Raw genomic sequence first — 19,791 nt, forward strand, 5'->3', positions numbered from 1 at the left:
CATGATTATCTGCTCATTATCTCATGGCTATATCATTTGCTCTGGGACTCTCCAGGCACATAACAGAAAGTCCAACCAAAGTATAGATCCAAAGCTTACACTGCAAGCTTGACCTGTGAGCCTAAAAACCTCAATAGATGAGCCACCAGATCATGGTCCAGGAAACAGAGCAGTGACCCAAAGAAATTCTGCACATTTTCAGAGCCCTGACAAAAAGACTGTAGGTTTTTGAATGCGGCCTGCTGATGCATCTGCATTGTACATCCAGAGTTCAGCATAGAAGGCATGCAGATCTAGCTAGACAGCAAAAGCATCAGCAAAAGGAGCTCCTAACACAGATCTGTAGAACAGTGCTACATGTTTGCATCAGGCAAAAAAGGCAAATAATGAAATAATAGGAAGACCCTGAATGGACCTGAGAGACTGCAGGGGCATTGCTGCCTCACACAAGAGCTGCGCCTTCATAGCACAAGCAAAGGGGCTGCTGGGGTGTGAAGGGAGCAAACATTCTCTGTGCAGCCTGAGGCTCTCACCCTTGCCAGGATGCTGCACCCAGCACACCACAGGCAGCTGCAAAATGGAGTGTGATGCCTGCTTTCCTGACCAGATCCTAAAACTGCACAAATCCTGCCTCAAATCCAGGCTGCGCTGTTCACAGCCACCCCCGTTTCCTTACCCATTTTGTGCAAAGCTGCAGGGGATCGCTGCTTGCCCTTGCAACTCCAGCAGAGCGGCTGCACCACGCTCCAAGCCACAGAAACAGCCCGGACCCACACCAGCCTCCATGCAGCACGTTATATAAGCTACATGGCAGGCAGCTCCTCTCGCACCACTACCAATTACTCAGTTAACCCCAGATCTGCAGCAGGACCCTGGCTGCCTGCACCAGCACCGCTCCGCTCGATTTCTCAGTGTCAAGTAAGAGTTATCCACCGCCAAACTTCTGACCTACTTTTGTGTTGTGTTTCTCCCCCTCCCTGCTCCTGCCCTCAGTCCCCAATTAAATCTGTGTGAGATTTCCTCAATTATCCTCTTCCTGCTAATAGATGTGGAAAGAGGATGCCATAACAATGTACTCCCCTGGCAATGGTTCAAAATAAATCTCCGAATTAATGTTGAAGAGTGCAGGATGTACGAATATTTTAATTAAACATAGATGTATAGGAAAGAGCGGTTACATTCAAGAAGCTGATATTTTGCTGTCACCACAATACTTAACCTCTCAGACATGCACTGACAATCCTAGCGCTCTCATTTAATTGACAAGCCAATAAATCAGTGCTAACATCCCCTTTCTGTATATTTGTGCCAGTTTTCACCTGGGATGTGCTACTTCAGAACACCACAACATTCACCTGGCACAGCCTGAACAGCAACACACACAGGCATCCTGATTGAAGAACACTCGGGTCTGGATGAGGCAAATTATCTCAACACCTGAAAGGTTCATTTTGTTACCTAAGCCTCTGTTTCTTAGACACGTGCACAAAACATGACAAAATTGGGGTGGGGGACCCAAACAATAAAAATCTCCATTTGGGAATATCTTCAAGAGAAAACATTTATACGTAGCTTTGGAAAGAACCAGAACAGAAATACAGAACTCCTATTTGATCACATTAAATAAGATATTCTGGTAAGCACTCACAATTCTGGATGACTACAGAAATAATTTTCATTTGAGACCAAAAATAAGTCTGTGAGGAATAGGTAGTAAACAGCGCTGGGGAGCTGCCTCTCTCATTACAGGAGCTGGCAAGCATTTGCTCAACTTTATAGGCCCCTTTTCACTCATACAGAGAAGTACTGAAAGATAAGAAATTGCAAGTCTTCATTAAAAAAAGAAAAAAAAAAAGATTTCAATGGAAACTACATCTACACACTGGCAGGCAGGCAGATTTTTCCATACCGGAGTTACTATTTTATCTCCTTTATTTACTCAAAACCGTATCTTCATTTGGCAAGAAATGCTATGTGATTTCCTAACAGCCAGATACAGCAATAAAACACATCACTGCAAAGGGAGAGTGTAGTAATACTATAGGATGAAGAAAAAAAGGTTATTTTAAGCCTGGTGAAAGGTACCATGTAACATATAAAAGGATGACAGACCATATCCGTTCTGTAAATGCTCAGTAAAATTAAAAGACAGTGAGAGTTCACACAGCTAATAGCTAGGAGGGTGGTCACAAAATTGTTCAGGGCATTGCACTGATGAGGTTGAAATGGAAACAGATTTCAGTGGCAAAGGAAAGTTCCACTCTGAGATGTGAGCGCCTCCAATAGTAAGGAGCAGACAGGCATGATTTTGAACTATGCTCCAGTATTTCTACGTGCTCTGTGTGGATATTAAAAATGATTAACACCTCTGGGAACAAAGTGTCATCTCACAAAACCCGAGTTCTCTTTCCGTGTAAGAAAGGCAGTAACTCCCAACCCACTGAAACTGTGAGCAGCAATACTCTGCTCCTCTCTGGAAAACACACTTTCTCTAAACGTCTCCTGAGAGGCTCTAAACAAAAAGCTGCAGCTTCCCCTCTCGCCTCCCTCCCATCACTGTTTGCTCCATGTACACCAAGGGCTTTCGTTTCCACCTTACTGCACATGTACTGAAGCTATTTTTGGCCAAGAGTGACGTGGCCACTTTGTTTGCATAACTAGGTTCCCACCTCATGATCTGCCGCTCTAATAGTTTGCAAAATAATAGCTGGAAAACGTCTGACTCCCAAAAAGTGCTTGTGAAGTTCAGTTTGCCTTTATTCTGAGGCCAACAAGAAAGAAGAAAATGGTGGGAAAGAAATACATCTTTCTGCAGAAGGGCCTGTAAAATGCTTCAGTAAAACAAACCAAATTCTTTAGTAATGACTGTCTGGGATGTGGGGGTTTAATTCTGCTCTGTTTTGTCTGAAAGAGTATCAAAACAGCAAAAAAAAGCCAAACTCACAAAGGCAGACAACCATTTCACACAATGCAATCTTCAGCACGGCCCGATCTACCGAGGACCTGATTTGTAACAACCCACATCAATCCCAAATCCCATCCACAGGAAATGCAAACTTACCGCTGGCAGTTGAGAACAACAGCAGAGCTCAAAATAGCAGCATTTCAGATTGTCAGTTGGACGGCTCTCAGCTGTCAAAGCTAAGCTGTAATCACAGACCTCTCTGGAGGAATATCTGGTGTTTGTCGAGTGTTAAAAATCAAAGTAAGGTACCTTAGAAGAGAAGATGATGGTGCTAATAAGGAACGCAAGGAACTAAAGCGCGCGCACAAACTGATCTACTGGTCAGCAGATCTTATAGCCATTCCACAGCACCTCAGTGCATTCCCAGAACAACTCTGCAAATGCTGCAGGTGGGGCTGAACAGCTTCCTGACCTGCACAGCTCATTTTCGTGATGTAGAGCTCTGCCCCTTTGGGGTCTTCACACTCAGCCAAAGCCTTGCCCTGCTCCTGCGTTCCCTGAGTGCAGGCTTCACATTTGGGCAGGATCGTCGCTCTCTTTGGTGTTGAGACACTTCACTTGTTCTCCCTCCTCCACCCCTGTGCCCAGCACTAAGAGGGTTTGAGGCATGTCACTTTACATACCCGTTGGCTCTAGTGGAGTCACACGGATAAACCCATAAGGCAGGAACACGGATGGCTTGATCCCTGATGAAACCCCATTGCAGTAAAGAGAAGAAACAGAGATGAGAGTGGGGTAGCTCTCCCTCCCCTTCTCACCCCAAATCACTGAGCCAGAGGTGGGAGAAGATTCAGAAAACATCACCCTTACACTGCACCATAACACTGCATCCGTGCAGTCTTGCTTTTGTTGGTGGCAGTCTAACTGTGCTGTATTTCAGCACAGGGAATTACAAAGAAAGCACCACACAGTGGAAAACACCTGATAGCATACTGTTCAGTAGGCCTGAGAGAGACCAAATAAACCATATACATCTGCAAAAGACTGCATGAGCTTCTTCACAATTTCATGGAATTGCTGTGGAGCTGGAAACCTCGCCTTGCTGAGCCCAGCCCTGTCTGCAGCCAGCAGTGGCCGGTGTCTGAACAGCTGGGAGGCATCACAAACAAGAGGAGTCCCACAGAACAGCTTCTTTCAGAGTTACCCTGTGAAATTCCAAGAAAGCAAACAGCATTGCTGCCATACCTGAAGGCATCACAGCTACAGTAAAGTCTTGAGAAAAAGACTTTCTAGAGCCAGTCAAGACTGTCATCCAACTGCAGTCCACACAAAGGGCAACCACAGCACAGCATCACTGTCACTGCCTGGCAACATGCTGCTCGCAGCTCACCTCTGTCCCTTCACCAACACTGTGCTGACACTGATTGAATGATAGGTCAAACTCTCCCACATCTAGACATCAGAGCAAGACTGAGAACCCTACAGCATAGCAAACCTCCTCTAAAAGACGGTTAACAATTTCTGCCTGGCTCCAGGGAGACTTACTTGTTTCTTTAGGCAAGGTTGAAGTCACCTAAAAATTTAGAAGCATGTCAAGAGACAGAACTGAGGAGCACCCATCATACAAAGAACAATAGTGGAGGCACTTCTGCTTTTAGATATGTTAAGTTCTTGCATGAGGAGGAGTGCAAAGGGGAATCATTCAGTACTGACTCATCTTTCCTGGAGCAATCTGCTTCTCAGGCATCCCACTCCAGCTGTGCTTGGCATCAGGTCTTTTTTGGCTTGCAGCAAATATTTTTTGTTTTCCTCCCTTTCATTTACCAAATCACATGTAACAACACTGAGGAGACACCTAAATTTGACACTACCACACAAAGCAATAGTAGACACACAGAATGGCAAAAGACCATGCTTCATTAGCATGTAGATTTACACAACAGAGGTCCATATCTGGGAAGCGACGGGGCCTGCAGCAGCTCTCTACATTCGGCACCAGTTACATCCCCTGTTGAGGACAAGAGTTGTCCAAGGCCATGCCAAAAGACCCTTCCAAAGGCAGTCCCCAAGAACTGCAGGCTGCAGAATATCTCTCTGATAAGGCAATGCTTCCCTTCATGCTGGCTCTCACATTCTGGGCTCTGCAGCTTCCCATATCCTTCAAAGGACACTGCAATGCACCCTGCTGTTGTGGGTGTCTTGGTGTTTGTGATGGTAAACAGTGTTTAATGTTGACAAAAGCCACAGTGCAATTAGCTATGATTTCATCTATTACTCCAGTTGCATAAGAGTGCAACCACTGACCCCATCACACCAAATTGAGCTAACATTAAATTTTTATTCAGATAAGACTGATCTCTCAAGGTTTTGAGACAACAGGGTAATATATTTCCTTACATATTAGACATAGAAAGAGATTTATTAGGGAAATTAACATCAATATTCTTCATAGTCCATTAAGAGATGACGTTTTCCCTGATTCATTTAGAAGTTCAATGCAGGCTGTGTGATTTCTCTGGGATAACACCCATGTTCCTATGCAGCTTCTCACCCCATGAATATTACACTCCTCATTCCCCAAATACTAGCACAGTGCAGATACATCTACACCAAAATACACAATTATAATTTGATTGGAAAAGATGGGGGAAATGAGCAGTGGGGATAGTCCCAGATCACCCTGCTGGAGAGTCAACAGAAGCAAATCTTCAGCTCAGGACACAGCACTGTGCCGCACTCAGCTTACAGCAGCGCAGGAGCAGGATAGCCCTGCGACCTCCATGATGTAGATCTCCACAGAAGCTGAAGGAGAACAGCCCTGAAAGGGAACAGCCCTTGGCTGGGTCAGTGACACAGTGAAGCGTTTCAGACCTCATGCCTTACAGGACTGCATGAGGTCTGTAACCGTAACGCACCGTAACCATTTCCCCTTCAACTTCCAGCGAGTTTCCAGATGTGCTCCCCTACACAGTGTGCATTTTTGTGTGGATAATGCATCTAAGAATCACATCTTAGAAGAGGTTTTGAATCTATGACTGTGCTTTCACCTCTCCCTCCCAAATTTAGCTCCTTTTCAGCTACATACTGGCAGCACTGCAGTGGCCTTGAATCACAAATGCAGCCAGAGCTTAGGAAGCACTACAGGAGCACTTATTCCAATATTTACTCAGAGATTTTTTATGCTACACCTACCACAGACTTTGGTTTATTAAGAACATAGTGCACTGGGGAAGGGCAAACCACACAGAGCTGCCAACCAAAATGTTATTAAGGTTTCAGCATTGCAACGCAAATTGAGTTTATATTAGAGCCTCTTTTGTGTAAACCATATCCTAAAGTGAAACACAGTGACAGAGCTGAGTAATGAGTTGAAGCACAGAAATCAGCATAGAACTACAGAGCAATAGGAAAAAGAATCCATTCCAAGCTGGTATTTAACAGGAGTGCTTAATCTGCACTACAGAAGAGGTGATTATGTACAGTCACCACTCCACTCGCATTTAATACCATGTAGGATGCAGCACCTACCATCTGCAGTTGCACAGAAGACTTCCCAAGGTTTAACTACACTATAAAGACCATCAGCTACTGGAAGATTCTTAATATAGGCTTACACGTAACCTTGAAACAGCTGAGAACTTCTTGTAAGTCTGGCACTTGAAATCTCTCGTGCTATCTAGAAGAGAAACTCACCACTCCAAGCTCAGTGTTTTTTCACATCAAGCTTCTCCTTCCTCTAAGGATTCCTGCTCACTAAAAACCTGTTTGTCTCCAGGTGTGGTTGAGAAACTGGTAGAGTAAGACCCAACTAACCAAAGCTTATGGTCCCCCACCACTGCTCTGTACAGAACACAGCACCATTAAATGTTATTTATAAAGCATGACAAAATAACCAAAGCTCTGTTCAGTTCTGCTACTAGGAATCCCAAAGTGTGTTTTGCACTACTTTTCCATCACAGTCACGAGGGAACGAGTTCAAAGCACAGACCACTCATGCAAAATGGATGCAGATGGGTTTAGGGATGACCTGGAGTTCAGCACAGACTACACACACGTAATCAGTGCTCACTGTGCTCTGATCAGTTCACAAACAAAATCAGATTAGAAGCATCAGACCTCAGGTGCTTAAAAGGCTCCTACTGCTGCAAATCCCACTCACCCAGAGATCCTCGCTGAGCACTCTTCACACAGACATACAGGAAGCATTTGCCAGCATTGGAGTCACAAGGTTCCACGACAAGGTCACTGGGACCAGTCAACTTGGACTGAACTGCTGTTTCCACAATGAATGAACAGGTCTGTTTTTCCCCTTTTCTGTTTTCTTTTTTCTTTTTTTTTTTCCTAAGCAATATGGCACACAAACATTAACAAATGCCTAGGAGTGACCTTGAGGAGAAAAGCAATGGAAAAAACTGTACAAAGTAGATTTCAGAGCACTAGTAAGAATAGCAGTATAATAGCTTTATCAAGATATAAAATAAACCCCAGAAGACACACAGATGAGATGCACCCAGGCAGCAGAAGTGCTAACTGTTCAAAATGAAGGGAGATTAAAAGACAACGCATTTCTCTGGCAGCCCTCTTCACGTGCATACAACACTCTCATCAATGTTAATTTAAATATTGGTGATATTTAAATTAATTAGCATCCAGAAAGCCACAGGACAACGTTTTTCTATCAGCTTATTCATGTGGATAGAAGAGCTAAAAAATGACTATGATTACATACAGCTCACGTATCAGAATGCAGCAGTCTACAATCCCTTCCATATCCCCTTCCTCCCCACAGTAGCAAGCCAAGAGAAACACTGTGCAGGACACATTTCAAAGAGGAAAAAAAATAAACCCACTAAACAAAATGCAAACTCAGCATTATGCGAGGTGATAAAAATAGCAAGCAGAAGAGCTGGTACAGAATACCAACCAGCATTCCCTATTCATCTCAGCACAGCGTGAGTGAGGGAACCCAAATCAACTTTCCCTTCACTCCTCTTTCTTGCAGGCTGCAGTTTGCTTGAAATTCCTATTCCTTACAAATGTGCCAGTGGGGAATTAGCTTTGGGTAGCAAAGGCAGCTCAAAGAAGCTTCTGAACATAGCTTCTTCTTCCTGTGCTTGCGAAGAAGAGCAAGGACAGGCTGGGTTGGTGGGGTTTTGCAAACATTCAACACCTCTGCACAACAGGCCTACTGATCATTAATGTAGAATCTGTTGAAGATGCTAGCAATAATGCAAAGTTTCCATCCTAAGTAGTTCAACTGTGGCCTTCATTCAGCACATGAAGTGAGGCTTTAGTCCTTTGTACAAGAGCACACAACACAAATGGGGAAAGTAGCAGAGAACGTGAATGTTTGCCATCATCATTGCTAAGTTAAAGACTAAAAACTAAAGCTGTCCTACACTTATTAAGTGAATGGTTCTGATTCCAGAATGCTTGAATCTCCTTCTGGACTATCTCCCATCGGCCAGTCTGACCAATAAGGCATCTTCCAGAATAGCCCTGGGGTTGGAGAAAGTAACTCACTTCTTCCCTTGTCCATTGCTCAATGGGCTCAGCCACACACCAGCTGGCAGGACCTACCTGAGGGTAAATCACAGAGGTAAGACAGATGCCAAGGGCCCTGTCAGAGCTAGTGCAGCTTTCTGGAAGTTCCTTTTGGCATTTCAGTTTGTTGCTGCAGCACAGCCTGCAGATTTGGGCACCTGAAGGTTCTTAATTGTACCAAATTGCTCCCATCAAAGTAGAGACTCCAAGCAAACCATAGTGCCAAAATGAAATGCTTTGCATATAAGGTGTTTCAGTATAGAGTTTTCTCCAGGCTGAGAAATGTACTTAAAACTTTTACAAGTCAACTCAGTTTTGATACCATTTCCTTTTTTTTCCCCATCATGAAATTAAGAGCGAAATGAAAAATTATTGCTTGGCTCTCCATATACCACCCTGTGGTGCTTCAGTTTCCTCATTCCCACCCACTAAGTGTGGATAATAAACCTTATCTATCCCATAGGAAATTTCTAAGGCTTGTGTCCAGACTTGCTGGTGTTAACTCATTAAAATAGCTTGGGTATGACTGATAGAAGAAAGCTGAGACTAGTAAGAAAAAAAAAACCAAAACACACTGTGTATGAATGCTGAGCACGAAGGTGAGGTGGAGCACAGGATTACACACACATCTTTCTCTCATGTCCTGCTACCACCACTTGCTTTTCCAACTGCACTTTGCTCCTCTTTTCAGCTCCCAGGTGTAACAGAAAACCACCAAGCAGGGAGGTGGCATGGCTGCTACCAGCAGCTGTCCCCAATATCTGGACAGATGCACCAAGATACAGCCTGCTGCAAAGTGATGGACACAGTAAACCACATGTGACAAATAATGGTCTTGATGAAAAAGAGATTCTTTCATAAGATGATCAACAGCTCTCCATTTTTGCATAACATGTAGCAATGCCATGACTCTTTGCACAACAACCAGCATCTCTCTAAGGACCAAGATGGCACTGATGCCTCCAAGACAAGCCTAATGCTTTGTCAATTTCCTTTTGCTCTCTCTCCACCTCAGGCATTTCCATTCAAGACAGAAATCAAGCAGTTTCTTTGGAAGCCTGACATCTGGTTTGGAAGTATAAATCACTCCTTTCTGTACTAGTTCTGCACCTGCCAATGAACACACCTGACAAGAGATACCCAAGTTCACAAATTTTATCTCAAATTTATAAATCTTGTCAATGAAGAAATTTCTTTCTGGCAAACAGATGATTTACAGACCCATACATCTTCACTCAACTTGAGGCAGAGGCAGCAGATGAATTTTTCCAGCACTGCTATTGTGAGCCAAATTTATATACCTGCTCTGGTGGTGTTCACCACAGTAACTCTGATTTATAGACTCCAGCACAGGTTTCACACCTGCTTGTCCACTGTAATTCAGGCTGAGCAACAAGCTGCCTAATGGCAGTGCCAAACAAGCCTCAGAGATCAGCTTGTTCAGCACCCCAAACCAATCTTGTGCCCCAGTGACACACGGGTGTTTGGCAGATCTGTCACTGAGCCAAGCATCACATAAAAGTCTCTGTGCTCACAAGGAGCTCATTTCCCTTTTCTGTTTCACATCCTCCTTATATTTCTCCACTGGAGAAAGAAAATTTCCTAGCTAGCATTTCCCAAACTTCACCAGTATTTCTGGTTTGCTGGAGCTTTAATTCTCAGCTGCCTTTGTAAGGGTGCTCTCATGTCACTCTCTATTCTCAATCAGAAACAAGTCTGGCTTTTTGAGATGACTCAGGACACAATTCTATTTTTTGTGTATTTGATAGCAGTATTATGGCAGAACAGAAAAATGTGCTGGTTTCTGAGCAGAGCTGAAGGGATATCTACAAAGGCTGTAAAACATACATCTCCTATGAACAGATTAAGAAAGTGTTAGATTTGCTAAGTAGACATACCTATGCACTAGTTAACACTAGATTCCAAATGTGGAAACATTTGTGGCACACCTGATGAGATTCTTTGATAGGGCTTGCAGCCAGTCTCATTGCTGTAACGCTGCAGTAACAATCCTTGCTGCATCCTTTATAGGTGGATATTATTGTTGCATTTCTTTATTCTGTCCCAGAAAGCAAACAGCTGTACAGAATTTTGATCATTTTATCTTCCAGAAGCTTAGATGTTCAGCATCCCTGTAACTAGAACAGCTGTTTCAAGGTGAAAGCAGCACTTATTTTGGAGAAACAGTAGGATCCAAATGGAGGTAAGAGAAAAGGAAAGGTTGAACTGCTTGTTCACTGCCCTCTATCTTATATCTCAGACCACTAAAATCAGGAGAGAAAACTGGAGGCATTCCAGAAAGCCACAAATTACTGAGATAGCAGTGGTCTATCCCTGCATGTATCTCTTGCAAGCCAAGAAATATCAAAGCAGGCCAGAGTAGACTGCCTCACCACCTATCTATTGCTTCTGCAGTAGAAAAACATGCACAAAGGCTGTGTCCTCCTTGGAAATCACATTTCGGGAAGGCAACTCATCAGGTATCAAAGGGAAAGATACACAATAAAAGACTGGCAAGGAAGGACAGTAATGGAGAGAAGAACTGCAGAGACACAACCACAGGAGGTCAGCTTCCTCCAGTCAATTCCAGCAGGGAAATTCCTGGCTTCCAGATCATTCTTTGTTTGTCTACCCTAGAGGAACAACAAAGGCTAAACCTATTTTGGCCCAGCCACTAGAAAACTTTCCTTGCATCATGGTAGACGCCAGCTAGCATTTGTGTTTTGTACTATTCAGTTTTATATGTCGGCTACCAGTGAAGCCAGACTCACAAACGACACAAATGCCAAAACAAGATCACAGAACAGCCAAGGTCTCCAGACTTCAAACACACAGCATGGCACAGACTAAAAGCAATCCCACACAGAAACAAGGAAGCACATCAGACAGATGTAACAACTATTTGCTATTTTTCCTGATTGTTCTTTTCAACTTACAGAGAAAGACAGGGAAATCCCAAGGACCACAACAGCTTTTTCTTCCCCAGCTAGCAGCAACATTCACAAAAAAAGAACAAAATAGATTGTGTCTATATTTGCAAAACTCTTCTGGAAAGAATCACGTGAATCTGTCACAGAGATGGTGCACTAACAAACCCGATGGACATGTGATAAAAAAGGGCTGGGGAGAGGTGGGGTGGAAGTGCATCAACAAAACCACTGAGCAAATCTATAGGCTATTTGAAACGTCACAGTTCCTCCGCTTGCAAGGATCACTCGACCAAAGGAACAGGAGGTCCAGTGCCTCCACTACACCACAAAGCCTCCGCTACGCATCTGAGGGAAACTAATCCAATGGAAAAGGTTAGCACACCTATTATCACTATAAAACAATTCTAATAGCAGAAGAATAACTCTCATCTGTGGCTGAAGGAACCACAGATCCAGGAAGCCGTTAGCAAAGCAGGTTGTTAGATTCCAAGGCTAAACATGTGGTAGGTAAACAACAACCCTGAAGCATGCAGAGGCATATTTCAAACAACGCCTTACCCTACTGATTTGCAGCTTCTCAGCTCCAGGCTTGAGGAGGTTCCATCTACGTCCGCCGTTCCTGCGCACCTTCAGAGTCTTGGAAGCCAGTTCGTTCTCAGCTGCCAGTTAAAAATCCACCGGAGAAATAAAAGAAGGAGAAAAAAAAAAGAAGGAATGACAAAAGATAAATGCTGTGCTTTAGCTCAGGCTGGAGGCGGAGGCTGTTCTTTTAAATGAAAGAAACAAAATTGTTTGCAAGAGACTCATTCAACCCCTTCTTTAGAAAAAGAGAGCAGAGAGTATATTTAGGTGCTTTATTCGGTGCTCTTAGGATACAAGTGCAGCTTGGAAATTACAAAAAGGCAGGCATAAACTAGGAGCCAAGAGCCAAGTTAAGAGGTGGTGTGAGCAGGTGAGGTCAGACAGGGTGGGTTTGAAACCAGAGTGCTCTCCCAGAAGCACCAGGCAGCAGAATAGCCTCCTCAGCATACACCAATACTAGAAGTGCTCCTTGGGTCATAACTGCTGATGGTACCTCTGCAGAAATCCCAGCCTTACAACTGTTGCAGTTCGTATGATGCAATTCCTTGAAAAAGAAACAGCTTCTCAAATTTATGCAGAAAACAACAACGGGAAAGCCCACAAAAGCTGTTTTTCAAAGCAGTGGCTATTTCTCATCCCAAGCATTTCAGACCAGTGCAATTCTGACCTGGCATTAAGTTATTCCGTTCACACCAGCTCTCAGCTTGGCCTTACAGATTGCATACGCCCAAGCACAAGATTGTAAAGAAAAAGCAAATGGTCGGGAAGGGCTAATAATCCACCTTTCAAAACTAAGCTCTGTTTTCCTGATCACCCCAACTGTTAAGTTCCTTATACCATCCCTCTCTGTTAGGGGGATAGAGCTGCCATTTTGTGCAAGACTGGGTTTTCCCCTCCCACAGCTAGCTTCTTCAGCCTGAGCTTCTTTCAGGGGGCACACGGTGCCCAGGCAGCACATGGAACTGATGTCTGTGCCCATGTGTGTATACACACCCAGGGGCATGCACAGCCCATGGAGCTTTGTCACCCCTTTCATGGAGAAAGGCACCTACAGAAAACACACATTCCAGAACTCCTGTCCTATATAAGACTGTAATGCCATAATGCAGTGGAAAGTACAGTAGTAACAGCAGGGTAGCAAAGTCCCAGCCTGCAGCAAATAAGGATAAGCCCAAATGCAGCAGCTATGCATGCAAAATCAAAGGAAAAAAACTGCTGATTCTCAGAAGGCCTCAGGTAGGCAGGGATCTCCAGCAAGATACCCTCACCTCCATTGCCAATCTATAAATGAGGTCTGGGAAGGGGTGGATTCTGGCTTCACCCCTTCCAGTCACTCAGGTAGACTGCATGCACCTGAGCTCCATTGGGTTGGCGCTGCCTTCCCACCAGGTGCTCAATCACTGCTTTAAGCCATGATTTAGCATTTCCACTACAAAGACCAACCCTAATTTTCTTCTTCCAGGCACACCTCTAACCCCAGTTTGCCTTTCAGGCTCTGTGGTCTCGAGGGCTTTGAAACCAGACAACAAAAGATAAAAGGTCTAAGCTTTGGGAGACAGGGACACACACTCTAGGATCTGTGCTCCTGGTGTTTAGGTCACCTTTACTTACATAGCCAAAATACATGCCCCTGCCTGTTACTGCAAGCTCCCTGCTCCCAAATCAAGTAGTTGGGGACTCCCTGCTGCCCAGGACAGCAGCACAGAGCACAGCAGAGCTGGGACCTTGCCTCAGCCCTGGCATGGCTGGGTGGGCAGCAATCCTTATTTTCTTCCAGCGTTGCTGGGAGAGATTGCACCGAGACCCATTTCCTAAACGCACTGCTGACGTAGACACCCTGCTGTTATTTTTAGCATTTCACTTTCTAGACTCACAGAAAATCAAGCTGCAGTGCAAGTGCCGATTATAGCAAGAGGCTGCTACCAAGCTCCAGAGGAAATGTGCCAATATAGTAGCACTCAGGAGCAATGTGCAAACGCAGTAGTGCTCACATTTTGAGAGATGCCTGTGCTAAAAGCGTGTGCACCCCTACAGAAGAGCCATCAATTAAAGAGGCAGCTGCTATGCCTTTTCCCTTCTGATTCTTCTTAATCCTTAACGTGCTGCCGCCATCCATTAACTGCTCAGATCCCCAGTGTGCTCCCAAGCAATGCCAATGCAGTCTGGCAGCATTCCCATACTTGCTAATTCAAGGCATTCTTAGCGCTAGTACTACTCCTCCAAGAAACGATTTTCTTACAGCAATTATCAATCCTTTTAATTAGAGGTTCACAAAGTCACGTTGCCCATTCGAGCATTTGCTTATTTACCTGCCAACACAAGACCCTTCCAGCAAATACATTCAGTCCTGCTTTCTCAGCGTCATTTTGAGCAGGACAAATTATAATTACATTAATCAAGTGCTGCAGAGGATAGCTCACCAGTCTTTGACTCACAGGATTCTCTATCTGTTCAGGAAGAGCACCCAAAAAAAACAACTCACATCTTGCTCTTTTCCAAATAAACATTAGAGCTGAGTTATGATCTCAGAATCCATCACTCAACACCTCCAAATGCCAAGCACTCACAACAAAAAACAGGTAAGACAGAAAGCCAGAGGATACTACCAAATTACAACTCCCACAAACGCTGCTGAACAGCTTTTACTCTTTGTGCACCTATCTGTTCATCTTCTCACAACCAAATTACAGGGAATGCATTCAGAAACACTAAAGTTACAAGAAAAAAAAGTAACTCTAGCATGTGGCTATCAGAGCCGCCTCACCTGGTTCAAGGGTTGTAACAAGAGCAGATACAAGCCACATTTGTGATTTTTTAGCCCATGTTAGCAAGACCAAAAGACAGATTTTGGGGGATAACCACTGCAAAGCTACTCACCGCGTCTTCTGAGCAGGTGCTGCATGCGCCCTCCAACTTGGTCCAGCCCCATCGGGGTGCTCTGGGAGAGCGGCTCGGAGCGACATCTCTCTACAAGCACCTTGAAGGGAGCTGCTTGTGGGGATGGTTGAGAAGGATGAGACATTGTCTGGAAAGAAAAGGGTCAGAGAAGAAATTTAGCAATGCTTGTTAAACTTGGGACAAATAATTCTTTCTCCCCACCCCCCCCCAAGAAGGTACTGCACACCTTGTGACTCCTCACTGCAATCTGCACCCTCTTCTTTTTATTTTTTGCTGAAAGACAAATGTTTTGCTGATTCTGCTTCTGGCACGCTCTAGTTCTCCCTGTATGAGGGTCCCTACCATGAGCACAGGTCATGGTGCTCAAGTCCCAACAACTTCTGGTGGCACTGAGTCTCCATGGCACTTTCCAGGGTAACATGATGAGGACATTTGTGCTCTGCACAGCATTTTGTCCACACCAGTGTCACCAAGCCCCAGCAAGAGCACAAGCAGGCAGTGAATTAGCTGGTGCTGAGGGCCCAAAGTCTGGAGGAACTTCAGTCTTCAGAAACTGAGCATCCAGAGCTGAATTTAAATGAACACTTGGGATAATGAGCGTAGACCCCACTTAAGGGTGCTCAGGGTCATTAAGGCCAATTAGCGCATCCAAAGCATATTGTGGACAGACAGCTGAAAGATCTGCCTCAACTGGCACTCCTGAAATGAATTAGCAGATGCACCCTTTGGTAGCCTAAAGCAAAGGAGAGACTGTTCCTGTCTGGATTTTCAGCCAACAACTGATTACACCCCATCAGCTACCCCAGATTTACGAGCATAGCCATGCTCAAGACACATTTAAGAAGTGCTAGAAGTATCTCCAGCACTTGAAGCACACAGGAGTAGAATAATGCAACAGTGAGGTTTAGGAGAACAATCTGCTCATTTCTGTGCCTATCCAGCAGAACAATAGGATCTGCCCATTCTACTATAGAAACAAATACTTCAAGTTTTCAGAATAAAGCCAAGATACCCAGCAAGAACAATTCCTGCAAAACTCAAGATTCTTGATTTAAAAAGATCTATGTAAAAGTGAATTAAATTAGTAACAGGATGTCATTCTCTTAATTCCCAAGAATCTTAGCAAGACACTCCCTTCCAGGCATTTCCAAAGGTCACGTAAGGTCTTTTTCCAATTCCATAAACAGAAGCCCACAGATGGTCTCTGAAGAGGACAGGAGGTGAATAAACCTAACGGGTTTACTGTTACTGCTGTGCTGTTGGAGTCATCGGGAGGGTACAAGGAGCCCTCTGGAGAGAGAAAGGGCTTCACACACAGATGGAATTGAATGGCTTTGGTAGTAATAGTAGTTTCTCTGGAAGGTAATTGATAACAACTGTGAACAAGACAAGCCTTCTATATCGATAGCCTAGGAATTATTGCTTAGAACACCAGGACACTGGCAATTGATTGAAGCACCTTTAAAGCGTCAAATATCCCCAGGTACACCCTACGATAACATTAATCCAAATGAGAAACTAGCATTTGCAGCTAAATGGAGAAAAAAGGTTGATGCTTCTCTTGCTCCTGAGTAAACCCAACTTTTATCCTCCTCTTTCAGGAGGAAATCATCCCAATAGAGACAACAGCAAGAACCGTGGAATGGATTTATCTTTCTGAAAACTGTGGTTCAAAACCCTGCTTTTCATTTTCTTCTCTGTGACGCATGATGATGTGGAAGCCTTGTGTATAATCCTGGAGCTAAGACATCAGCAGAAAATTCAGTTTAGAAAGGTCAGGAGAAGAAAAGAGGGGGGCTCTTCACTGGAAGGCTTTTAGCCTCAGTTTGAGACGGATTTCTCACACTTCCATAGCCCTGCTAATAACTGGGTGCCTCTGATGGTTTAAGTCCTCCAGCACCCTCAGCTTTCACTGATGCACTATTATCTTTATTTACAAATGAAGAACAAAGCAGACAGGCTACAATTACCCAAAGGCACAGTGGGAGGCTGTGGATGACGTAAGGCTCCATGTCCCATTCTCTGTACCATGTCCAGTGCTGCACCACACTCCCCTTAATTGGGAAACAAGCGGGAGGAGGAAAAAAAGCAAACCTCCTGGGCAGGGAAGTTCTGGACACACAGTCCTCCAGCAGAGAGGCCAGCAGAACCTCCAAGTCCCTGTTCATATCACTGCTCTGATGGCACTAAGGGAGGTAGGAGAATTCAATGCTGTGAACTAGAGAAAGGCAAGGCTCCACAAGCACTTCAGGAGAACATGGAAATCTGAAATCCCCAGGTGGCTGGTTATAATTACACAGAAAGCCTATCAGCCTAAAAGATGCAAGCTGCCTTTCCCTCACAATGCTAAAAATGTTTCCAAAGGAAAAAAAAAAAAAAAAAGAAAGAAAGCTATCCCAGTATACATAGCACTAAATATAGGATTTAATTCAAGATTTTGATAGCACTTCACAGTTATTAAGAAAATCTGAACAGCTTAGAGGTTTTGTCTCTTCTAAAAATAAGATGATTGTCAGACATGACTGTATTAAATGCCATAAATATACAGGATCTTCATTCTGCAATTAAATCATACCTTGCTACAGACAGAAATACAGTGCTCCTTAGGCAGCAGGAGGACTTAGAAAGTAAAGCAGTATTTCTTCACTTACACCTCCTTCATAAGCACAGGAGGCAGAGACAACTCAGCCAACTGGCAGCAACCAGATAAAGCTCTGAAAATCAGCTCTCAGAAATGCACCTTTTCTGGTTAGTACCACTGAACAGAGCAAGGAGGGGGAAGCCAGCTCGGCACTCACACTCCTGCAGCAACTCCCGTTCTGTGGCAGAGAGATAATCAAACAATCTCAAGCTAAAGGTCACCACAGGATCCTGTTGCAAACTGCTTGCAGTTTCTCATCAAACAGAGAGAAAGAAAGTTGTTCCATCTTCCTCTCATGAAAAGATATTTGCAGCAGCTGCTCTAAAGCAGAACTCCAAGCCTGTGGGAGGATCTGAGATCTCCTGGGTTTGCCTCCAGTGCCCCAGCTATCAGAAGGCGTATCAGCCAGTGCATCTTCTGGCACGTGCACACACAGGTACATCAGCAATCCGGTGCTTCCAGTCAGACCCACCGCACTGGATAAGCCTCCAATTTTCCCACGTATGCAGCACAGTGTGCACAGAAATCACAAACCCCAGTAATGCTGTAAAAGCACTGATCATCATCGGTACAGGGCACTGTCAGCATCTGCACACTCTGAGCAGTGAGCACCTGAATGGCACCCAGAACAGTTAGCCCCGATGTATGGGGCACAGAGCCCCAAACTCACAGCTGCCCAAAAGAAACACTCCTCCTCGTGTGCTGTGAGGCTGACAAGTGTGGACGACCAGGGAGTGAAACAGCAGACTACCTGGGAGACCTGCAGGATCCATCAACCAGCCTGGCACCTTATCCTGCAAAGCAGGCAATCTCTGTCCAGGCACACAAGACTGGAGAGAACTCATTTTCAAGCTTCTGGCAATTGTAATTCCCCCAGAAAATGCCATCACAAAACCAACTGGTTTCTATGTGTGGTTAAAAAAATTAGACAGCAACAAGATGCTGTTTATAAACCACCCGCAGATAAAATTCAAAATCCTACAGATAAAGCATTATTTTCCTTAAAATAAATCCTTAATTCACAAATAGCCAGCAGAGGGCAGAGCAAGACCGCAGTGACAAGATTTTGCATCTTAACTGCATTTTAACTGCAGAAGCCAAAATGCGATGGAGCGGCTCCACAGCACTTGGTCCCTGCTGAACATCTGTGCGAGCCCCGAGGTGACCCAGAAGGATCTCGGACAGCAATGAGCCTAAATCAAGTTTCTGAGAAACATGAGTTTCCACAAACTGGAAACTGAAATCTGAGATAGTCTGTCACAGGTGTATTTTGCAACCGTTTCTCATGCCATGCTCAAAGTAAGCATCAAAGCCCCCACAGACTTTGTCCAAGGACACATGGGGTGGTTTGAAACCCTGGTGGCAATGCCTAGCTGCAGGGTAGCCGGTGTGGTTTCACAGCTTCCTCCCAGTGCAGCATCAGCTCAAGCTCCTGGAAGTGGCCAAATTCATCTTGTGGGGCTGTGTCTGATTCTGTGGAAAAGAGAAACTTCTATGGTTTGTAAGTGAAGGCCATAAGTTGATCAAAATCTCAGAGAAACTCTACATCATCTCTGAGCTCCTTTCTCATATCCCTATCTGAAAATAAGGAAGGCCTTTCAATTCCCAACTCGCAGCAGTGTGAATCGGTAATTCATTTGCCATTGCTCATTTTGGATTGCTTACAATGTGTCAAAATGCTTTTATCTATGCTGATCATTAGTTCCCTGAACAAATAAGAATTTGGGATGGGACACAAAAGCAGCTAGGTGGAGGAACAGTTTGAGAAGTAAGCAGTTTTCTACCCGCTCCTCTTCTTACTAAATGCTGTTTTCTGTACAGCAGTAAGATCAAACACTGTTGAGCTGTTACTTGCCCACACTGTCAGTAAGCTGCTGATGGAAAACATGAAATTTTAAAAGGCAAGGTAAGGAGAACTAGAAGTGGAAGTGTTAGTTTTGGAAGAGCGCAGCTAAGCGGCAGATTTGCTGTCTAACAAGGACCAATGCCCAGGTCCCCCACATCTCACTCCACCACCCTCTGCACTACATCATCCTCGATCTCTTACCACCTCCCAGCAGGTTGGGGCAGGGAGCCTCAGTGAGAACAAGCATTTTTCTGCTTTTTGTGGGAAAACACATAGGTTGTTTTGAAAACAGTGCTGAAGCTATTTCTGTTTCACACAGCTAATGCACTTCAAAGGCTGCAGTACTTGCTTACAGCACCCCTGTCCTGGAAGCACCCTACTTTTGGTGGAGCATTTCACTTGAAAGCCAAATCCCTCATTTACTGCAGAGCAGCCTGGAGCAGAA

General features: G+C 44.5%; 1 protein-coding gene across 4 annotated transcripts in view; it reads right to left on the reverse strand.

Annotated features, from left to right (window-relative positions):
* ARHGEF9 (Cdc42 guanine nucleotide exchange factor 9) overlaps nt 1-19,791 on the reverse strand; it is a 192,561-nt gene that overhangs the window by 151,599 nt on the left and 21,171 nt on the right. For all 4 annotated transcript variants that reach the window (XM_052672863.1, XM_052672862.1, XM_052672861.1 and 1 more), the window contains exons 3-4: nt 14,839-14,986; nt 11,938-12,038 (exon numbers count right to left, since the gene is read on the reverse strand). In XM_052672863.1, the coding sequence (XP_052528823.1) occupies nt 11,938-12,038; nt 14,839-14,986 (249 nt within the window). The remainder of the gene's footprint in view (nt 1-11,937; nt 12,039-14,838; nt 14,987-19,791) is intronic.

The sequence above is a fragment of the Tympanuchus pallidicinctus genome, unplaced genomic scaffold (assembly GCF_026119805.1).
Source record: "Tympanuchus pallidicinctus isolate F22 unplaced genomic scaffold, pur_lepc_1.0 scaffold13, whole genome shotgun sequence".
NCBI classification, from domain to species: Eukaryota; Metazoa; Chordata; class Aves; order Galliformes; family Phasianidae; genus Tympanuchus; species Tympanuchus pallidicinctus.